We start from the raw sequence: 21,501 nt of genomic DNA, 5'->3' as shown, positions 1-21,501 counted from the left end.
AAAGAGGCTGCCAAAATACGAAGAAAAACAAACAGGCCACAAATGAAAGAACAAGATAATTATCCAGAAGAAGAGCTAAATGAAATAGAGGCAAGCAATTTATCAAATATAGAGTTCAAAGTAATGATAATAAGGATGTTGACAGCAATAAAAAAGACATAGAAATCATAAAAAGGATCGTTCAGAAATAAAGAATACAATACCTGAAATAAATAATACACTGGAAGGAATAAACAGTAGGTTAGATAAAGCACAAGATCAAATCAGTGATTTGGAAAACAAGATAGGAAAAAACACCAAATCAGAGCAGCAAACAGAAAAAAGAATTTAAAAAATGAGGATACTTTAAGAGACCTTTGAGAAAACATGACAACAGCATAACAACATTCACATTGTGGGGATACCAGAAGGGGAAGAGAGAGAACAAGGTATTGAGAAACTATCTGAAGAAATAATGATCAAAAACTTCCCTAACCTGGGGAAGGAAAAAGATGCACAAGTCCAGGAAGCACAGAGAGTCCCAAACAAGATAGACCCAAAGAGGCCCACACCAAAATATATCATAATTACAATGGCAAAGCTTAAAGACAAGAGAATCTTAAAAGCTGTGAGAGAAAAGGAGGTAGTTACCTTCAAGGGAGCTCCCGTAAGACTGTCATATGATTTTTCAACAGAAACATTTCAGGCCAGAAAGGATTGACATGAAATATTCAAAGTAATGAGAAGCAAGGACCCACAACCAAGGGTACTTTACCAAGAAAGGCTATCATTTAAAATTGAAGGAGAAATAAAGAACTTCCTAGACAAGAAAAAGCTAAAGGAGTTTGTCACACCAAAAACAGTACTGCAACAAATATTAAAGAGCTTGCTTTAAGAATAAGAGGAAAAGACCTTGCTGGTGTAGCTCAGTGGATTGAGCGCGGGCTGCAAACCAAAGTGTCGCAGGTTGGATTCCCAGTCAGGGTACATGCATGGGTTGCAAGCCATGACCTCCAGCAACTGCACATTAATGTTTCTCTCTCTCCCTATCTCCATCTCTTCCCTTTCTAAAAATAAATAAATAAAATCTTAAATAAATGAATAAGAGGAAAAGAAAAAAACAGAGGAATATAGTTAAAGGACTAAAATGGCAATAAATACATATCCATCAATAATCTATTTAAATGTAAATGCTTAAATGCTCCAATCAATGCTTAAATGCCCCAATCAAAAGACACAGGGTAGCTAAATGGATAAGAGAATACCCATATATATGCTGTCTACAAGGGACCCACCTCAGAACAAAAGACATATACAGACTAAAGTAAAGAGATGGAAGAGATATTTCATGCAGATGGAAAGGAAAAAACCTCAGGTAGCAATACTAATAACTGACAAAATAGACTTTAAAGCCAAGGCTATATTAAGAAACAAAGAGGATACTACATAAAGATAAATGGAACAACCCAACAAAAGGATATAACCTAGTACATATTATGTACCCAACATAGGAGCACCTAAATATGTAAAGTAAATCTTGAAGGATATAAAAGGAGAGATGGACAGAAATATAGTCATAGTAGGAAAATTTAACACCCCATTGATTTCAATGGATAGATCTTCCAGACAGAAAATCAATAAGGAGATGGTTGCTTTAAATGATACATTACATCAAATGGATTTAATTAATATCTTCAGAGCATTTTGCCCCAAAGTTTCAAAATATACATTTTTTCCAGTGCACATGGAACATTTCCTAGGATACACCACATGTTAGGACACAAAACAAGTCACAATATATTTAAGAAGATCACAATCATGCCCTGGCTGTGTAGCTCAGTGGATTGAGTGCCAGCCTGAGAACCAAAGGGTTGCCAGTTCGACTCCCAGTCTAAGGCACATGCCTGGCTTGCATCTAGGTCCCCAGTAGGGGGCACACAAGAGACAACCAGACATTGATGTTTCTCTCCCTCTCTTTCTCCCTCCCTTGCCCTCTCTAGAAATACATAAATAAAAATCTTTTTTAAAAAGAGATCAAAATCATATCGAGTATCTTCTCTGATCATAATGCTATGAAACTAGAAATCAATCACAAAAAGAAAACTGAAAAATACACAAGGACATGGAAGCTAAATAACATGTTAGTAAACAATGAATAGGTTAACAGCAAGATCAAGGAAGAAATCAAAAGATACATTGAAACAAATTAAATTGAGAACACAACAACCCAAAATCTGTGGGACACAAGGAAAGCAATCCTTGGAGGGAAACTCATAGCATTACAGTCCTTTCTCAAGAAACAAGAGAAAGCTCAAATAAACAATCTAGCTTTATTAAGTCTTATTATTTCTATTTAAGTAAAGAACTAGAAAAAGAACAAACAAAGCCCAAAGTGATAGAAAGAAATAATAAAGATCAGAGAAGAAGTAAATGAAATAAAGTTTAAAAAAATACAAAAGATCAATGAATCCAAGAGCTGCTTCTTTGAAAAGATAAGATTGACAAACCTTTAACCAGACTCATCAGTAAAAAAGAGAGAACACAATTAATAAAACCAGAAGTGAAAGAAAAGAAATAACTGACACCAAAGAAATACAAATGATTGTAAGAAAATATTACAAATAACCATATGACAACAAATTGCACAACCTAGACAAAAAGGATAAATTCTTAGAAACATAATCTTCCAAAACTAAATCAGGAAGATTTAGAGAATCTGAATAGACAGATTACAACTAGTGAAATTGAAGCAGAATTCAAAAAACTTACAACAAACAAAAGCCCCGGACCAGATGGCTGAAGAGGAGAATTTTACCAGACATTCAAAGAAGAACTGCCACCTCTCCTTCTCAAACTATTACAAAAAATTCAAAAGGAGGGAAGACTCCCAACTCATTTTACAAGACCAGTATTATCCTATTTCCAAAACCAAATACACACAAAAAAGAAAATTATACACAAACTACTAAATAAAAACATATTTTCCAATATGCCTGATAAGAGATTAATTAATATCCAAAATTTATGAAAACTTATACAACTTAACACCAAAAAACACAATCTGACTTCCAGCCAAGACAGAGGCATAGGTGGATAAACTGTGCCTCCTTGCACAACCAAAAGAAGGACAACAACAAATTTAAAAACAAAAAACAACCAGAACTGCCATAAAATCAAACTGTATGGAAGTCTGACAAATGAATTTAAGAAACATTCCTCCAGACTAGTAGGAGGGGAGGAGACAGGTAACCCAGTGAGGGATTGTGCGGTGAGGAAGTGTGCAGCAAGGGGGCATGTAGCAAGGTGGCAGCTGCCAGACCAGGTAAGGCAGTGGCTGGTGAAGTGGGCAGTTCCATATTTGTGTGCAAACACACTGGGAAGAACAACTGGGGAGCAAGACAGACCAAGCAACCCAAGGCTCCAGAGCTGAGAAATAAAGCCTCAAAATCTCTGACTGAAAAAATCCATGAGGGTTGTGGCTGCAGGAGAAACTCCCAGCTTCACAAGAGCATTCATTGGAGAGCCCCACAGAGTCCTAGGGTATACACAACCCACCCACCAGGGAATCAGCACCAGAGGAGCCCACTTTGCTTGTGGGTGGCAGAGTTAGTGACTGAAAGCCAGCCCAGAGCCCAGCAAGTGGAATTTTTCCAACTTGGCCTTCTCCCCCACGTTGCACAGCTCCACAGCTCCACAACGTAGCGATGTGGGTTGCCCCACTTTGGCGAATACCTAAGTCTCTGCCCCTTACATATAACAGGTGTGCCCAGACCAAAAAAAAAAAGAAAAGAAAAGAAAAGAAAATGATCCAAATGAAAGAACAGATCAAAGCTCCAGAAAAAATACAACTAAGCAATGAAGAGATAGCTATCCTATCAGATTCATAGTTCAAAACACTGGAATCAGTATGCTCACAGAGTTGGTTGACTACAGTCCCAAAATAGAAGAAAAAGTGAAGGCTATGCAAAATGAAATAAAGGAAAATGTACATGGAACCAACACTGAAGGGAAGGAAATGGACTCAAAGCAATGGTCTGGACCAGAAGGAAAAAATAAACATTCAACCAGAACAGAATGAAGAAACAAGAATTCAAAAAAATGAGGAGAGGCTTAGGAACCTCTGGGACAACTTTGAATGATCCAACAACCCAATCATAGGGGTGCCAGAAGGAGAAGAGGAAGAGTAAGAAATTGAAAACTTTTTTGAAAAAATAATGAAGAAGAATTTCCCCAATCTCGCAAAAGAAATAAATTCCAGGAAGTCCAGAAAGCTCAGAGAGTCCCCAAGAAGTTGGACCCAAGGAAGCACAGACCAAGGCACATCATAATTACATTATCCATGATTAAAGATAAGGAGAGGATCTTAAAAGCAGCAAGAGAAAAGGAGACAGTTACCTATAAAGGAGTACCCATAAGACTAACAGATAATTTCTCAAAGGAAACTTTGCAGGCAAGAAGGGGCCAGAAAAAGGCATTCAAAATCATATCAAAATGATATGACTTTCATGTCATGAAAGGTGAGGACCTACATCCAAGATTACTCTATCCAGCAAAGCTATCCTTTAGGATGGAAGGGCAGATATAGTGCTTCCCAGATAAGGTCAACTTAAAGGAGTTCATCATCACCAAGCCCTCATTATATGAAATGTTAAAGGGACTTATCTAAGAACAAGAAGAAGATGAAAACTATGAACATGAAAATGACAACAAACTCACAATTATCAACAACCAACCCTAAAACAACAACAAAAGAAAAAACTAAGCAAACAACTAGAACAGGAACAGAATCACAGAAATGGAGATCACATGGAGATTATCAGCAGGGAGACGGAGGGGAGGAAATGGGAGAAAAGGTACAGGGAATAAGTAGCATAAATGGTAGGTACAAAACAGACAAGGGGGGTTAAGAATAGTATAAGAAATGCAGAAGCCAAAGAACTTATATGAACAACCCATGGACATCAACTAAGGAGGGTAAGGAAGTGTGGGTGGGAGGGGATACAGGGCAAAGGGGAATAAAGGGGCAAATAAAATGGAACACTGTAGTAACATAATCAATAAAATGTATTTTAAAAAACACACAAATAGTCCAATTAAAAAATGGACAAAGGGCCTGAATAAGACTTCTCCAAAGAGGGCATACAAATGGCAAATAGACATATGAAAAGATGTTCAATGTCACTAATTATCAGAGAGATGCAAATTAAAACTACAATGAGATATCACCTCACACCTTTGACTGGCTATGATCAATTAATCAATAAACAACAAATGTTGGTGAAGATGTGGAGAAAGGGGATCCCTTCTGCACTGTTGATGGGAATGCAGACAGGTGCAGCCAGTGGGGAAAGCAGTGTGAAGTTTGCTCAAAAAGTTAAAAATGAAACTGCTCTATGGCCCAGCATTTCCACTTCTGGGAATATATCCAAAGAAACCTGAAACACTAATTCGAAAGAATATATGTGCCTTTACATTCACTGCAGTGTTATTTACAATAGCCAAGATTTGGAAGCAGCCCAAGTGTCCATGGATGAACCTGGAGAACATTATGCTAAGTGAAACAAGCCAGTCAGAGAAAGACAAATACCATATGATTTCACTCACATATGGAAACTGATAGACAAATTGAACTAACAAGCAAAATAGAGTCAGACTCATAGAGAACATGCTGGCAGCTCTGAGGGGATTGGGAGGAATGGAGAGATGGAACAAAAAAGAAAAATAACTGATGGACAGAAACAACAGTGTGGTGATTACAGGGAGATGGATGTATGTAGAGGTGGAGAGGGTATAGGGGGATAAATTTTAATGGATAAGTACAAGAGAAGGCAGTAATAATAAATAAAACTTAAAAAAGAATATGCCATATATATCATGATATCCCTGCATCCACTCTAGGAAGAAGCAAAACCTAAGACACTGCCCCATCTTCAAGGAGTTTATTATCAATAGGTCAGGGAAAAAATTCACATGTGGAAAAAAAAATGAGGAAGGCTAATTAAGGGTGCAGCTAACACAGAGTGAGAGCACAGCCTGTTGGAATGTCCAGTAATAAAGTAGTTCCAATGGCGGGACTTCATCACTAGGGAGAAAGACAAGAGCAAGCATGGTACCACCCCACAGGGTCAGCATCACAGCAAAGATTAGGCAGATGTCACTCTGTGGGGAGACAAGGCAGGGGCCACTCCAGGCCTTGAGACCAAGGTCAGAGCCAGAACAGCAATAAGAGTAGTAATGCTAAGTCTCCAAATTGCAGGGGATGGGGGAGGGGCAGTACTTAACACCTGCTGCCTAAGTTGGTAATTGGTCCTCCTAGAAAATTGGGCAAGCATGAACACTAAGATTGGGTTATATGGCTTTGGTCCTGGGTAAAGGAGGGCTGCTTGGCAGGGAACCTGGCAAAGTCTGCACATTTTGCATTTTTTCCCTTGTGTTTCTCCCAACTTAGATTCTAATGAAAGTTCTATGCTGTGGCTTGGAAGGAGAGTTGCAAAATTTGGGCACCTGAAAGTGGCTGGAAGTGCATGGCAGTACATAAATTGAAACACAGTTGGTCCCTTTCTTATTATAGGAGTGGCAATGAAAAGGAAGGAACACAAATATTTTGAAAGTGAGGGAATAGGAATAGGACTGAAAGGGAGAAAGGTACAAAAGGGGAGGAGGACAGCTGTTCACTTTATATCCTGTGGTCATTGTCCATCTGCCATAAACTGGAAGGAGTCACCTAATGAGGTCTGGGAATTTCAGCCAAGGAAGTGACTAAAGGGACAAAATATTAAGTACAATAAATCACATACTGTCACTTTTTTTCCAGAAAGCTTTGCAAATCCAATAGGGTATTTACTAATAAAGCAAGTCTAAACAGAAATTATTACTAGTAGCCTCATTTTTGAAATAAACAAATACAAAACAGAAAGTGAAAAGCTATTGCTTTTAAAACCCAGCTCTTTCTCAATTTCTGTAAAAGAGGTCTTTCAAGTTTAAAGGAACATGTTTTTAGTGTAAATATAGAATTTTTGAGGACTTTTCATGTTCTCTTTTGCTTGACCTTTCTTAATCCTTATTTATCAGTTTTTAGTAAATGCTTAACATGGAAATTTTACTTCCATATAGTGATTCTTCTTACAACACTATCTTTGAAATCTGTTTCTTCAGTTACAAATACACCAAATTCTCCCAAGTGTATTTTATGGTGGGCAAAACAGAGGTATAGACATAAACTCTAGATTTCCATATTCAACTAATTGGTTAGTGGATTTCTTAGGACAAAGATATTGGGCATGTTGATGTCTCTAAGCCTACAGTTTTCATTGATAAAATATTGATCCATCTCAATTTTAGTCATCATATTTTACCAAAATTGTATTCATTTGCCCTTGACAGATCCAAGAGCAATTTGAGGATTTCCTCTTGTGGGGAATGGAACTCTTCTTAATTAAATTCATATCTGTGGGCTCCTTTCAGTCACAATTCCCATCCCTGTCATTTGGGACTCAGAAGCCCCAGGATGCTTTCTGCCCAGGCTGCCACAAAGCATTATCTGTACAGTAACCATTTATTCCTTCCCTTCCTCTTACGCATGAATTGGACTTCTGCCCCTTTGACTACAGCTCCTGAACTTCAACAAGGTATGAGCTGCTGTCTGTGCAGGCACAGGCCAGGTGACTTAAACCTGTGTTTTATGAGACCCTGAAGCAGCTCATGACAGGATGTGTAGGCAGGATCAGACTTGGGGATAACAGCTAAGAGATTGCCTGTGAGGGGTTAGGGGAAACTGTGGGCTCAGCACAGAACAGCATTCCCTGTTCAGCCATTCCTCATGCATTTATTTCAGCCATGCTCTGAGAATTGGTAGGTAAATAGCCCACATGGGGCCAAATTCTCATCTTCCTAGGTAGATTTTTTCTCCATTTTCCTTGAACTCTACATTCCAAATTACTCCAAAGATAACTGATATACAGGAGAGTAATAAGTAACAAAAACAAGTCTCTTTCTTGAGTGCACTAACCTAATATCTCCAGGGAGTGAAAGTGTCTAAATTTTTAGAAGCATCTGTAAAAGTTCCCCACTTGGTGTTCTTTCCATTCACTACGGTCTCAAGTTAATGGTCCTATTCTCTATTTATCTGCCTTGAAAAGATAAAAGGATGTGTTGATCCTGCTAAAATTTGCACCAGTCATAACAGGGAGCTCTAGGTAGCCAGATTACATGCTTTCATAACTTGATGATTTTTCTATATCAAATACTGTTGTTTCCACTCAGCTCCTGGAACCCTGCTTGTCCCTGAGGCCTGACTTTTGAGTAATGGGAGCAGCAGCCCTTGAGCTGCCAGAATCTTCAGCAGGGGTCTGTCCAGACACTCCTCGAGCCTTCAGTATTTATGGGCTCTGCTCCGCAATCTAGAAGGATGATTTCAGGCAGTACTTTTCCCCATCTATAAATTCTGCCCGATCAGTTCTCTCCTCCTTTGTGGCCCTGTGGAACATTTAAAAAGGCAGCTTGTTTTTTAAGCAGGGCTTTAAGGAAAGAGGCTTCTACCGGCAACCACTGCTGAACCCCCAAGAGGACAGTAGCTCCTTCTATTGTTTCTGTTCCGATTTACTTTGAAAAGTCCTGGACTTGATGGAGAAGGGAATAACCAAATAAAAATAAAACTACCCAGGCCTTGAGAGACTAAAACCATATGATTTATCCTTCTACTATGAAAGTAAGAAGAAACAGAGTGGACTGCTGCAGATACAAGCTCACAATTTGTAATTGCATATTACAAAAAAACTCAGAAAATGACTAATCATTTTTTTTCATTTATGTGATGGCAAACCCTTACATGAACTGAATTCATCTGGCTGAAAGAAATGACTTGAAATTATTTAAGGCTATTTATAATTTTTATTTGTACTACCTACATGAATCTTTAAGCACTTCGCTGCAGAAACATTTTATATAATTATAGAGTGTTATTGCATAATATATGGTATCTGTGCCATATTATCTTTCTGAAAATTTTTAATTAAGTCAATAATTTTGATCCTGTAATTTATTTTACCCAACGAGTTATGAACCTGTTTGGCCATTGTTCTGGGGAAGAGAGTAAGTCTTGAATTCTTAATAGAAACAAATAGTAATATTTCTTTAAATGGCCTTGCAATTACACCAAATCAAGCTATTCTTTAAGTTGTTAGTTTTTATAGCAACTACCCAAGAGGGATGGGGATAAAGGAAGAAGTTTATTTGTGAGTTTTTAGAAACTTTTGTCTAGCAGGTACTTGTAATCTTCATACATGTACATTATAGTAATAGGCTATTGCACAATGAATGGTGTGCTTATTACAGGCTTCATTAACTTGCACATAATCACTACTTATTCATGTGCTTGTATATTTTGGTATTATAAATTATAATAGTCCTTTAAGATTCTCCCAACCAGCACTGCACAGAAGCACTCCAGCTAACAAGTCTCAGAAATTACAGGTTCTCTCTGACTTTTGTTGAGTCCCTGAGGTTCATGAGGGTCAATGTGGTTTTCATTCAGGCTCATCTCCAATGTAGTCCAAAAATGAATGGCATGTTTCTAGTGTAGGCAAACAATTACTTAAAAGTCATTTCATCAATGTTAACTCAGTTGTAATGTGATCAGTTCTTCTTAAGAATATTTTAATTGAGTCAAATCTGCTTTAAGTAATAGAGAAGGAAAATATAACTTTTTCTTCTTTTTTTGTTGTCCTGTATTAAAATACATTTATCACTTGAATGTACCATGCTAAGCACATTGGAAAATGAACTACACAATCTGAACTCCATGTTTCAGAACCTGTGATTTAAGGCATGCTGTTTGACCCAGTGATCCCATTTTGGAGAACATATCCCAGGAATCCAAAAATACCATGCAGAAAGAATATATGCACCCCTATGTTCATAGCAGCAATAGTTACAATAGCCAAGATCTGGAAGCAGCCCAAGTGTCCATCAGTATATGGGTGGATAAAAAAGATGTCATACATTTACACAATGAAATACTATGTGACTGTAAAAAAGAAGGAACTCACCTTGGCCAGTGTGGCTCAGTTGGTTGGAGCGTCATCAACCAAAAGATTGAGGGTTCCATTCCTGGTCAGGGCACATACATGTGACAGGCTACTGATAGGTGTTTCTCTTATATCAATGTTTCTCTCCCTCTCTCTCCCTTCCTTTCTCTCTCTCTAATCAGTAGCCCTGTCCTCAGGTGAGGATTAAAAAGAAAAGGAGGAATTCTTACCCTTTGAGACAGCATGGATGGACCTGGAGAACATTATGCTAAGTAAAATAATCTGGTCAGAAAAAGACAAATACCCATGATCTCATATGTAGACTCTAATGAACAAAATAAACTGATGAACAAAATAAAACCAGAGGCATGGATATATGGAACAAACTGACAGTGCCCAGAGGGGAGGAGGTAGGAAGAGACTTGAGGAGATTAGCCAAGGGACATGTGTGCATACAAGGATAGCCTATGGACACAGATAAAAATGTGGTGAAGGCCAGAGGGTAGGGGCTGGGTGGAGGGGGCACAGGGATGGAAAATGGGAGACATCTGTGAAATGCGAGAATGTACACACAATATATGCTTTGAACAAGGGTGGTTCCAGGTTTTGTGGGTCCATATTTGAAGCTCATGGCTAACAATTTGGCTAATAGCTATGATCTCTTTAAGGAAAAAATACATATTCAAAATTAGGTAAAAATGTGAATATTTAGAGTGAGAAATAAATCACAACAAATTACAGATTTTTAAAAGCTGACAATACCACAAATATCCCAAAATCCAAAAATATAGTATAACATCTTAATTAACTAAACCAAAATGCTTTGTAATAAATTTTCTTTACAATTTTTGGCTGAATATTCTTAAATCACTTCATCCTATGATAGTGTTATAATATTTTCTATAGAAAGAGCAGAAAGATAATTCTGTTTCTAGCTTGGTGGATCAGTGTTTGGATTTTTTAAATTAACATATTACACCCACAAATCCTTATTGATAGTGTCATTTAAATGCTTAGGATCATCATCAAATTGAAAAATCTCTTTCAGATATGAACTGTAAGATTTCAGGTTATTTTAACTTCTTATGCAGTGACTAATGTTAACTACTCTTTGAATTGACATCACTCATTAAACAGTTTATCATCATTGTCTTTGAGTCATGATGTCAGGTATGTCAGCACAGTGGCAGGTATAAGTGTTCTTGGAACCTCTTTTTACACTGAGAATACTACACTATAAAATAAAAGTGACCTGCATAACACACTAATCAAAAATAATGTATTTTCAACTCAACTTCCCCTTGGCTGAACCTCAAAAGCAGCATGGCCACCCCAACATCACCCAACATGAGGGGAATATGGTGAGGGAGTAGTCATAAAGGAGATAGTTGTTTTAACCAGTTGCAAATGTTAGTAAACAGGGTCCATGAACACATTACTAGAGATCCTCCCAGAACTTTGGAAGGTGCTCATCCAATGGAAAGACCCTAAAGCTTATGTTTCATAAGCTTTATGGTTAATCCGATTCTGTGCCTGTCTCAGTAGTAATATGTAGGGATCACAGAGATTTTGATATACTGCTGCAGCTAGTATTCTGATTCCCAATAAATAATAGTCATTAATGGAAAATGATACCTTTTTCAATGTATGTATTTTCCATCATGTATTTTTACTTTTGTTCTTAATCTAAACAGGGAAGGGAAAGGAGCACTGGATTGGGAGTCAAGCCATATAGTTCTTTCTCTGCCAATTTTCCTTGCCTCATAACCTTGCCTAAGTGGTGGAACCTGTCTGAACTTCTGGCAACTCATTTGTAAAATATGAGTGTTCACTTTCATTATCTTTTAAATGTCTTCCCACTATGGTCTTAAATCCTAGAACTTGGGTGGCAAGAATGAACTGTGAGTTCACCAGGAATACATTTTATTTGAAAATATGGTTATGATGTTGTCTGTTTAGTTAAGGCAGCACCTGCAAGAAATATCAAAGTGCCATATCTTTATTCAACCAATTGTAATTAAATTTATACTTAATAGCTTGTTCTGTTGCTAGGGAAAGATACTAAATAAGGAATAGAAATATAGCATCAGCTGAACCATGTAATGTTGTTACTCAAACATTATTCAGGATGAGAGATTGAATGTGCTCTCCTCTGGATCTTTCTAGAAGAGCATACATCTCTATGCTGGTGAACAGAGGTTCTAGGTCATACCATCTCCTTATCCTGCTGAAACACAGTGTACAAAAGAGAGAGTAACAACAACAATGCTATTATTGTATTTCCAAAAAACCCACTTCCTAGACTTTAACTAAGTCTTTTCTAGATTTATTTTATTCATTCATTCAGCACCTATTTACTGAGCCCCTATTTACTGCTTCTATGTGAAGCAGCTCTCAAGGCACTGGGGAGACAGGATTTGTGAAACAAATCTTTGCCCTGGTGGAGCTAATATTCTGATGGGAGGAGGCAACCACCAAACAAGTGAATATGTCAGAGAGTAACAAATGAAATGAAGAAAATAAATCAGGAGTCAGCAAGTGAGGGTAGCATTGTATTGAAGGTAGTCAGGGAAAGACCTCTGAAGATGTAGCCACTGAGCAGAGGCCTGAATTGTGTAAAAGAGTTGGCTTGGCAGAAGATGTAGCCAACATAAGAACCATGCGGCCTGAATCAACATTGTTTCACCACAGGAGCCATGTATAAATGTCTATACTAAATGACATTTTACTTCTTAAGTGGGAAAAGCTATTCAAAGGGTATGCATTCCCTAGGTTTTCTCCTGGATGATAAGCCAAAGAGAAGTGAAACTGAATCACAAGAAAGTAACTAGGCTTTCAAGTTCACATATACTGCTGACATAAGTAATATTTTTAATAATTGGTTGTCTCATTGATTAATTGGTTGAATGATACATCAGTCATCTTGGTTTAACTCCCTATAACAAAAGTAAAATGTCATCTACCTGTTTTTTTCTAAATCATACTAGAGATAGTACTATTTAAATATAACCAGGGATAAAATACCAATATACCAATTCCAATTGTAATTTTAAATTCAGTAGAGTAGTTCATAGGTTAGACAAATGTTACAATAAAATATTTATTAGAATTATAGTGATCATACCCAGACAGGAAAAGAAAGAAACCAGATAGAAATAAGCTTTATCATTCTTTTTATTCCTTTATTTTCAAATAAAAAGTAACAGATATTGTGCTATACTTTTAAATATCATTATTTCTTTATAGTAAAATGATTGTTTTAGAAACAGATTTATAAGCTCTTATGGAATTTGTTATTTAAAATACAATTGTGGACTCCATTAGTATCTGAAATTTAACTCTGATTGCAATATTATATCAGGTTAAAACTCTTCACACAATTAAAATTGTCTGAGTTGGAAAATAGAATATTGCTTTTTTTAGAATGCAACTAATTTTTAAAATCTCTTTTAAAATGCCATTCTGTAGATTTCTTAAGCAAATGACAAAGAAATTTTTTAAAAGGTTAACTTTTTGTGTTTGTTCTGAGGGTCCTGTTAGGGATTATCACATTGATCTGGATGACACATGGTCTAAGGAGGTGGTGGTGATGGTAAAAGTATAGATTTCATGAATGTGCAGGAGGAGGGTCCACAGGTTTGGGTGGCTGGCTGCTGGGGAAGAAAAGGAGAGGATTGAGCAGGGAGCCTGCAGAGAAGGTGATGCCTGAGTAGACATAATTACTGTGATCTTATCCAACAGTAAAACCTGAGAGAGAGCTGAGATGATGACTAGCAGGGTATTCAGGCTAGAGGTGGTTCAGTCCTTTAGGTTTTTCTTTAGTAAAGACAGGGCTATCACAGCCTCTATTACAGCTATTGAAAATCATGAGCGTGAGTAGAAGTAATGGCACAGAGCACTGTCCCAACATATTCTGACCATGTGAAAATGCAGCACTATTTAGAGAAAAATAAATGTGCTTTTTGCCCCAGAAACAGTAGAGTGACATGGTCAAAAGCATGACTTATCTCTGGTCTGTCCAGTTCTGAATCCCATTTGTCCCTGAGTAAATTTCTTAACTTCTTTTTGCCACTGTTTCTTTCCTTACTTGTAAAGTAGGCATGCATATTGACTATTCATAGCAACCATAATTGTTCCCTTGAGTTACTGGATTTTTTTTTCTTTTGGGGTGCTATTAAAACAATAACTGATAAGATTTTCTGTTTTCTTTGGATGATAGGAACTGCAAAATCAAATTTTCAGCTCCACTCTAGCAATTGTATGTACCTTATGAAATGTATCTCTACACTACTTTGTCTTGTTATCCTACTCTCAGAATGCCTTCTTTTTCTTACCAAGGAAACCCATCTCTTCCCCACTAACACAATTACCAGTGCTGTTAACAAACAGATAACTCATTCAGGTTTCAGTTTTCATTTTGATGTTGAACTTACGGCATTTGCATTAAAGAGTCAGAAAATGGCCCAAAGTAAAAGAAACTATAGAGAAAAAACATGCTATAGTTCTTTGATAAGTAGTAATTAAATTTAATATTTAGCCCATGAATATGTACAGTTAGAAATTTGCTTCTTTTTCTAGGGTAAATGAATTTATGAAATGAAATAAAAATATTGAGTCATAGCTGAAATCTATTAAATAATATAGGCTAAAAAAATTTCTAGGCATTTTTCATGTATCAACTTCTCAATCTTTACAACAGTTCTATAAAGAGATTGCTGTTATTATTTACTTTTTACAAATGTGTAAATTGGGCACAGAAAAAGTAAGTGACTTTCCCAAGGTCACATAGCTAAGATGTGCCAAAGCCCAGATTGCAACCCTGGCAGCCTGCCTCCACTGTTCATTCTCCTGACTCCTCACATACTTTCTCTCTGGGAGATAGGTTACTTACATCAGAGGAAGTTTTAGTCTAAAAAGTGAAGGAAAAATTTTATATGCAATTATCAGTAAGCTTTGATACAATTATCAATAAGCCTTGAATGTATTACTCTGAAGAGTTCCCTCATATGATAAAAATGAAATAATATCTGTTTGAGGATATACAATACATTATAAGATGCACCTACCATGAGTGAATTTTTCATTAATCCATAATATTACAATTTAAAGTTACATTTTTCTAACATTACAATTTTATTAGGTTTCTTTCTAAACTTACAAGTGGGTATTTTTTTTCCATAAGAGCAGTATGTTAATCTAATAAAGTACTTAAACAAATAAAATAAGTCAACTTAAGGAGACAAGATAATGTCTTAGAATCAAGAAGGTATTACATTTGAGAAACTTTTTAATGCAGTAGAAAATGATTCCTGATAGAGAGGTCAGAACTTGTGCCTTGGGGATGATATTCTGTGTGGCTTATGGCTACTTTGAATTACTTTGCAGATTGCTTATTTTCAATTATGCTGGGCCATTCTAATAAGACTTTACTATTAAGTAAAATAATTCAACTGGATATCATTATTCCTTACATTTCTTTATCAGATGATAAAAATGTACAAGAATTACTCATGTAATTTGTCTCTGATATTTTTATTCCAAAGGCAGACTAGATTATGTAACTATCTAAGGCATTTTTAATTAACTTGGAGTAATTATTGCCCTGTTGACTATACAATGATACCAAAGTTAATGTGTGGAAAGGATATATGCAGTTCACATATTCCAAAGCTTGGTTGTCAGAGTTTTATGTTATCTTGACTCCTCGGGCAAGTCAAAAGTCCTTAAGTTCTATCTACTATTATAGTTCCCCTTTTAGTGGAAACATAACTCAGGTAAAACAAAGAAATGGAGAATTTAAAATAAACAAACTGCAGCAAATTTATTTATAATCCATCCAAAGTTTGATGAGTTTCTGCTGTGTACCATGCACTGAGTACTTGGGTACTGAAGATACAATTAGTGAACAAAACATTATAGTTTCTATTCTGATGGAGTTTGCATCCTAACAGGAGATGGACAATGGTCAAGGACACAAGTAAATAAGATAAATTTAAATGCTAAATACTATGAATAACATAAAAGTGAGTGATAAAAATGAAAGATGATTGGAAATTTTGGATAGACTTCTTTAGATTGAGTGCTCAGGAAGCCTTCTTTGAGGAGGTGTTATTTGCACAGATACCTGAGGATCTCAGCTGCCAGCCTGTTGTGGGAACAGCACTAGCTCTTTTCATGTCTGTGCCATTCCTACCAGTCTGAGTGTGGCTTCTTCTGTAAATCCTTGGTTGTAAAACTTCTTCTGATCAGCTTGTCTTCAGTTGGTTATTCAGGCCAATTGTTTTTTTTGTTGTTGTTCAAGTACACTTGAACAACCCACCACCACTTTCTCCTGCTCCACCCACCCCAACCTCCTACCCTCGATCCTACCCCTCTTTAGCTTTATCCATGGTTCCTTTATACATGTTCCTTGACAATCTTTCCCCTTCTTTCCCCCGTTATTCCCATCCCTCCTCCCTTCTGGTTACTGTCATTTTGTTCTTTATTTCAGTGTCTGTGGTTCTGTTTTTCTTGCTTGTTTGTTTTGTTGATTAGATTACACTTACAGGTGAGATCATATGGTATTTGTCTTTCACCACCTGGCTTATTTCATTTAGCATAATGCTCTCCAGTTCCATCCATGCTGTCAGGAAGAGTAGGAGCTCCTTCTTTCTTTCTGCTGTGTAGTGTTCCATTGTGTAAATGTACCATAGTTTTTTGATCTACTCATTTACTGATGGGCATTTAGGTTGCTTCCTGCACTTGGCTGGAAATTGTAAATTGTGCTCCTGTGAACATCAGGTCAATTATTTGATGTTGTAGTTGTACTTCCAGTTTGGTCCTGGGAGGAGGGGAGTGTAACAACCACCTATTCTGCCGCCATCTTGGATCTCCTAATACTTGTAATTTTGACTTAGTGACTTTGAGATGTTTACTAGAGATGGTAAGTAACAGTTGGATATTACAAGTGTAAATCTCATGGGAGATGTAATCCTGGGTATTATATGTCATAGATGTTATTTAAAGTCTTGAAATTGAATAAGATCCCCAAAGGAGGCCATGTGGATAAGAGAACAGAAAAGCACCAAAACAATTTGTTTCAGGATAGTTTCAGGGCACTTTGTAGATATCTGCCTTTGCATATGAGTAGAGATGACTTTTATTTATAATTCATTTATGTTACAAATATTGTTGTATTGTATTAAAAATGTCCATCATTTTATACTATGGGGTTGACTAAATAACCAATAATAATGTAAATGACAGTTACTGCAAATAGCTGTATGTTTATCTTTATCATTTATTAATTCATCAATATAAAATCAAGATTTGACAACAAAGACCAACTGGAAACAGCACTGAGGAGGCGCCTTTAACACAAAATATCATGTCCTCCCCAAACTGTGGATATCGGTAGCCTTTATATGTGTAGCTCTACATATGAGAGCCATATATATTTCATAGTCTGTTGGATTGGGTCCTCAGTAAGTTTTAGAATTTCACTTATTTTATTTATGTATATCAAACTTTAGGAACCCCTAATCACTTTGTAGATTACTTGTACTCTTGCTAGGGGTAAAAATGAAAATCCTCATTTTAGTTCTTTCTTTAGTAAGAACTAAAGAAAGTATTTGAATTTTTAGATCAATTTAAATCTATCGATGGCTCTCAGACCAGGCTTGTATACCCATGATTCTAAATTATCTTTTCTCCTTCAGCAATTCTTTAAATCTTTGCAAAACTGCTACTTTAGAGTACAGGATTACACTGGAAGTGATATGAAGGGGAGAAAATGGATCTGCAAAAATGGGGGGTATTTTGCATCTGACATTTGGGTTTCTCTTTTCTTTCTGATTTTAAATATCAGCTTTAGCAATTAAAGATCCTTGATTTAAGAGGGGAAAGAAAGAGGTAGCTGTTGCATGTGGCACCTGGTTATTGTCCCCTCACTGCATGAGCGGTGCTTTGAGGGATGTGAGAGCTCTACACCACAGCATCTGAGAGCAGGGAGTTGGTGTGGCATTAGTCATGTGGGCCCGTGGACACCTCCTCATCCCAGAGTCAAGTAACCATTGTCAGTCTAGGCAAGGACAATCTTATTCTGCTCACTGAAGTCTATGCAACAGTGTGGTTGCAATTCAGGAGGGTTTATGTGAAGAAAACATTTGCCTAGTTTATGCAGAATAGCTATAATCAGAGTGGGTGTGGGGAATCATTTATTCACTGGACTGGTGCCATTTAGAATGGTAGTTTGGTGGGAGCTGCCTCAGAGTGAGGCAGATATCCACAGCTGACTGTTTCTGTTGAGCTTCCAGCTGGAACCTTCCACTTCAGTTCACTAAGCATGGGCAGCACCTCTCCCCTGACTAGCCATTTATACCTTGTACCCCAGACCTGGTCTTCCAGGTGTCTATCTCTATGTGGAAGTCCCTTTGTCCTTTTGACCATGCCTTCACATGGGAATCTTTTAAGGTAACCCTGGGCTAGTTCTATTTTCCAGGGTACACATTTGATCTCTAGGAACTGTGTACCTTTGCCCCACTGTGGGTGGAAATGCAGCTTTTTCCTGAGGGATAAAGCTTTATCCTGAGTAACTGTTGAAGGATAAATTATAAGCAGGGAGGTAACGTGACTCAGTTCACTTGTAGGAAGAGTCCTAGCAACAGTGTGGCTGAATAAGGACAAGTGAGGCTGGAGACTGGGAAACCAACTAATCACTACTGCAAAGTCCTGGCAAGATCTAATGAAGTTCATTGACAATGGTGAGGAGGATATGGATGCAAAAGGTATTACTATTTTAGATATGAAAGACTTAATGACTAAGTGACTAAGGAAAGGTGAGACACCTCCTAGGCTCCTTTTTGTTTTATGGGTTCATGATCAATTTAATTTCACAACACTGAGATAGTAGCATAAGAAAATAGATAGGAGAGATGACCTAACAGGGTCATCTCGGGACACATTTTTACTTTGATATTTATCAGCTTTCCTTCTCTTTTCTCAATTTGTAAACAATTTACAAGGAATTGAATTCTGTAAGGAACATTTTTGGTTATCATTTGTTTTATCCTTTCCATTTTCAGGGATTCACCTTATACATTTGCTTTTCAGTGCTTACAGTGTATGCAGTGTAAAGGAAGCACATAAATGCCATTTGAATTCTTAGGCTAATTTGAATTAAACAGATTGTCTGCCAGACCTTATTCTTGTTTATGTTAAAGTTTGTCCCACATAATCCTGGCAGTTTCCATTTCTAGTCCCACAGTTTGATATTTATTTTAAGCAGCTGCCTATGAACGGTAGAATTTAGCAATGATCAAAATGACATAAGGTGGATTTCAGTTTGAGCTTAGGGTTGCCGGGCAGCTTTCCTTTGAATACTTTTCCTTTCATGCTTTTTCACTTATGTTTTGGCTGTAAGAATAAATGTAGGAAAAGTTCTGTTTGGCCTTTTAGCACATTGCCAGCTTTGGTGATTGCAAACTAACTGGTGTTGTACCAAACACCACTGAAATAAAATGAGTCTGATTAAAGCTTGAAACTCTTTTGAGTGCTACAAATGTAAAAACTCAACAGATGCCATTTGCTGAAACAGGCTCCTCTAGCAGATGGGTGAAGGTTAAACATAAATTGCACCATGTCTTTTTCTTTTGGTTCATTTGTTTTTAATATAGTATTTAAAATGCCACTATATTCAATGACAATAGACTTTTGGCATGTTTCATGACTGTTTTGGGTATCCAAAGATCTTTGAAATTACATTCATACCATGTCTTATTATATGAATTCATTAAACATGTAGAAACAAATTTTTAGCAGAATTTTGAAACTTTCTTTTGTGTTAATATTTCCAATATTAAAATAGAAATGGGAAATAATCACCAAATAGTCACAATGAATCATAATGTTTCTCTTTTAAATCTTTAACATTGGACTATAATAGAATAATATGTCATATCTTCCATAGCTCTCATTCATTTGGTACTTGAATTTTCTTTACAATATTTTAGTTTCTCACATACTATCTCATTAGTTAAATAACACACACAGAAGAGGATGTTTTTATTCCTCATTCAATGTAACAACTTATGTACCATTTAATGCAATCACTATTACCTGTATTTTTGCTGTGTATAATGCACACCCATGTTTTTGGCTCAAACATTCAGGAAAAAATCTTTCATTTTAATTTTTAATTCATTTATTTATTTATTTATATTTAGATACTTGTTTTTTAACACCAATTATCATATTCCAGGCATTTATTTTGCTTGCAGATATCTTTATTGCTTTCTAGAGTTACACTTTTAACACATAAGCATAATTAAAAGAATCAAAAACATTTATATAGGTATGGAATTAGTACTACCCATGTATAATGTGCATCCATATTTTTTCCTCAAAAATTAGGGCAAAAAATGCACATTATACATGGCAAAATATGGTGATTAATATTAATTTGCAAGAATTATGACACACTATCAACCTTTCTATAATATTTAGATACTTCTTAGCATAGAGCTGAAGTGCTTATGTATTTTATTTATTTTTTTATTGTTGTTCAAGTATAGTTGTCTCCGTTTTCACTCCACCACACCCCCACCCCACCCACCCTCATCTCCCACCCTTGAACAAGCAAGCAAAATATAACCTGAGACACTGAAATAAAGAACAAACTGACAGTAACCAGAGGGGTCGGGGAAGAAGTGTAATGGGGGAAAATAGGGGAAGGGCCATCAAGGAACATGTATAAAGGACACATGAATTAAATGCTTATTTTATAACTTAATTTAGAAGTTTGTGTGTTTCTAAATAAATCTGCAATTCACCTTGTTCTTCTTTCTGATTCCTAAAATTATTTATCAAATAATATTTACCAGAACTGTTCAGCATAGTTAGAAGGAATGAAGAAACAATTACATAAATATCTAAATGGTTATAAAATCATCTTAATATTTATGAATAATGTGTAATCACTCTGTTTTTTTAAACTTTGAAATGTATTGCTATTTACAGGTTCAGGTTCCTGTCGCTTTAGTTATTCAGACCCCAACATCATCGTATCATACGCCAAGAATAATACTGCAGACTGGATTCAGCTTGAGATAATTAGGTTGGTTATCATTTAAAGTATTTTCATAAATTCTGACATAGGTGAATTTCTCCTTCCCTGCTTGCCTTTATTCTGCCACTGACTTTATTCCTCATGGTTAAACGTACTCTGATTGTTACATTGAATTACATAGATGCACACATATCATGATATACCTTATTTGAAGACATTGTTAAAATTGCCATTTTTCCAATTTGGAACTTTCCACTGTTCAGCAGTAGCTCTAAAAAGTTATTTGTTTTCTGGTAAAGACATATTTGGATAATAACCTTTATGATGGAGTCCTCCACAAAATTACATCACCTATCTCTCTAGGTGACCTGACTATGGCCTGTTTGTAGGCCTAAGATTTTATCAGATCCTACCTAACTTCCTTCTAGTCTATGGTGATAGTGAGTTAGTAGC

The 21,501-nt window shown here is 36.4% G+C and overlaps 1 protein-coding gene across 5 annotated transcripts in view; it reads left to right on the top strand.

Moving 5' to 3' along the window:
• RELN (reelin) overlaps window positions 1-21,501 on the top strand; it is a 567,213-nt gene that overhangs the window by 300,174 nt on the left and 245,538 nt on the right. For all 5 annotated transcript variants that reach the window (XM_036010728.1, XM_036010729.1, XM_028525327.2 and 2 more), the window contains exon 9: window positions 21,000-21,096. In XM_036010728.1, the coding sequence (XP_035866621.1) occupies window positions 21,000-21,096 (97 nt within the window). The remainder of the gene's footprint in view (window positions 1-20,999; window positions 21,097-21,501) is intronic.

Source organism: Phyllostomus discolor, chromosome 10 (assembly GCF_004126475.2).
Source record: "Phyllostomus discolor isolate MPI-MPIP mPhyDis1 chromosome 10, mPhyDis1.pri.v3, whole genome shotgun sequence".
Lineage (NCBI taxonomy): Eukaryota > Metazoa > Chordata > Mammalia > Chiroptera > Phyllostomidae > Phyllostomus > Phyllostomus discolor.
The sequence above is the reverse complement of the archived record's forward strand: the minus strand, read 5'-3'. Positions and strand labels throughout refer to the sequence as shown.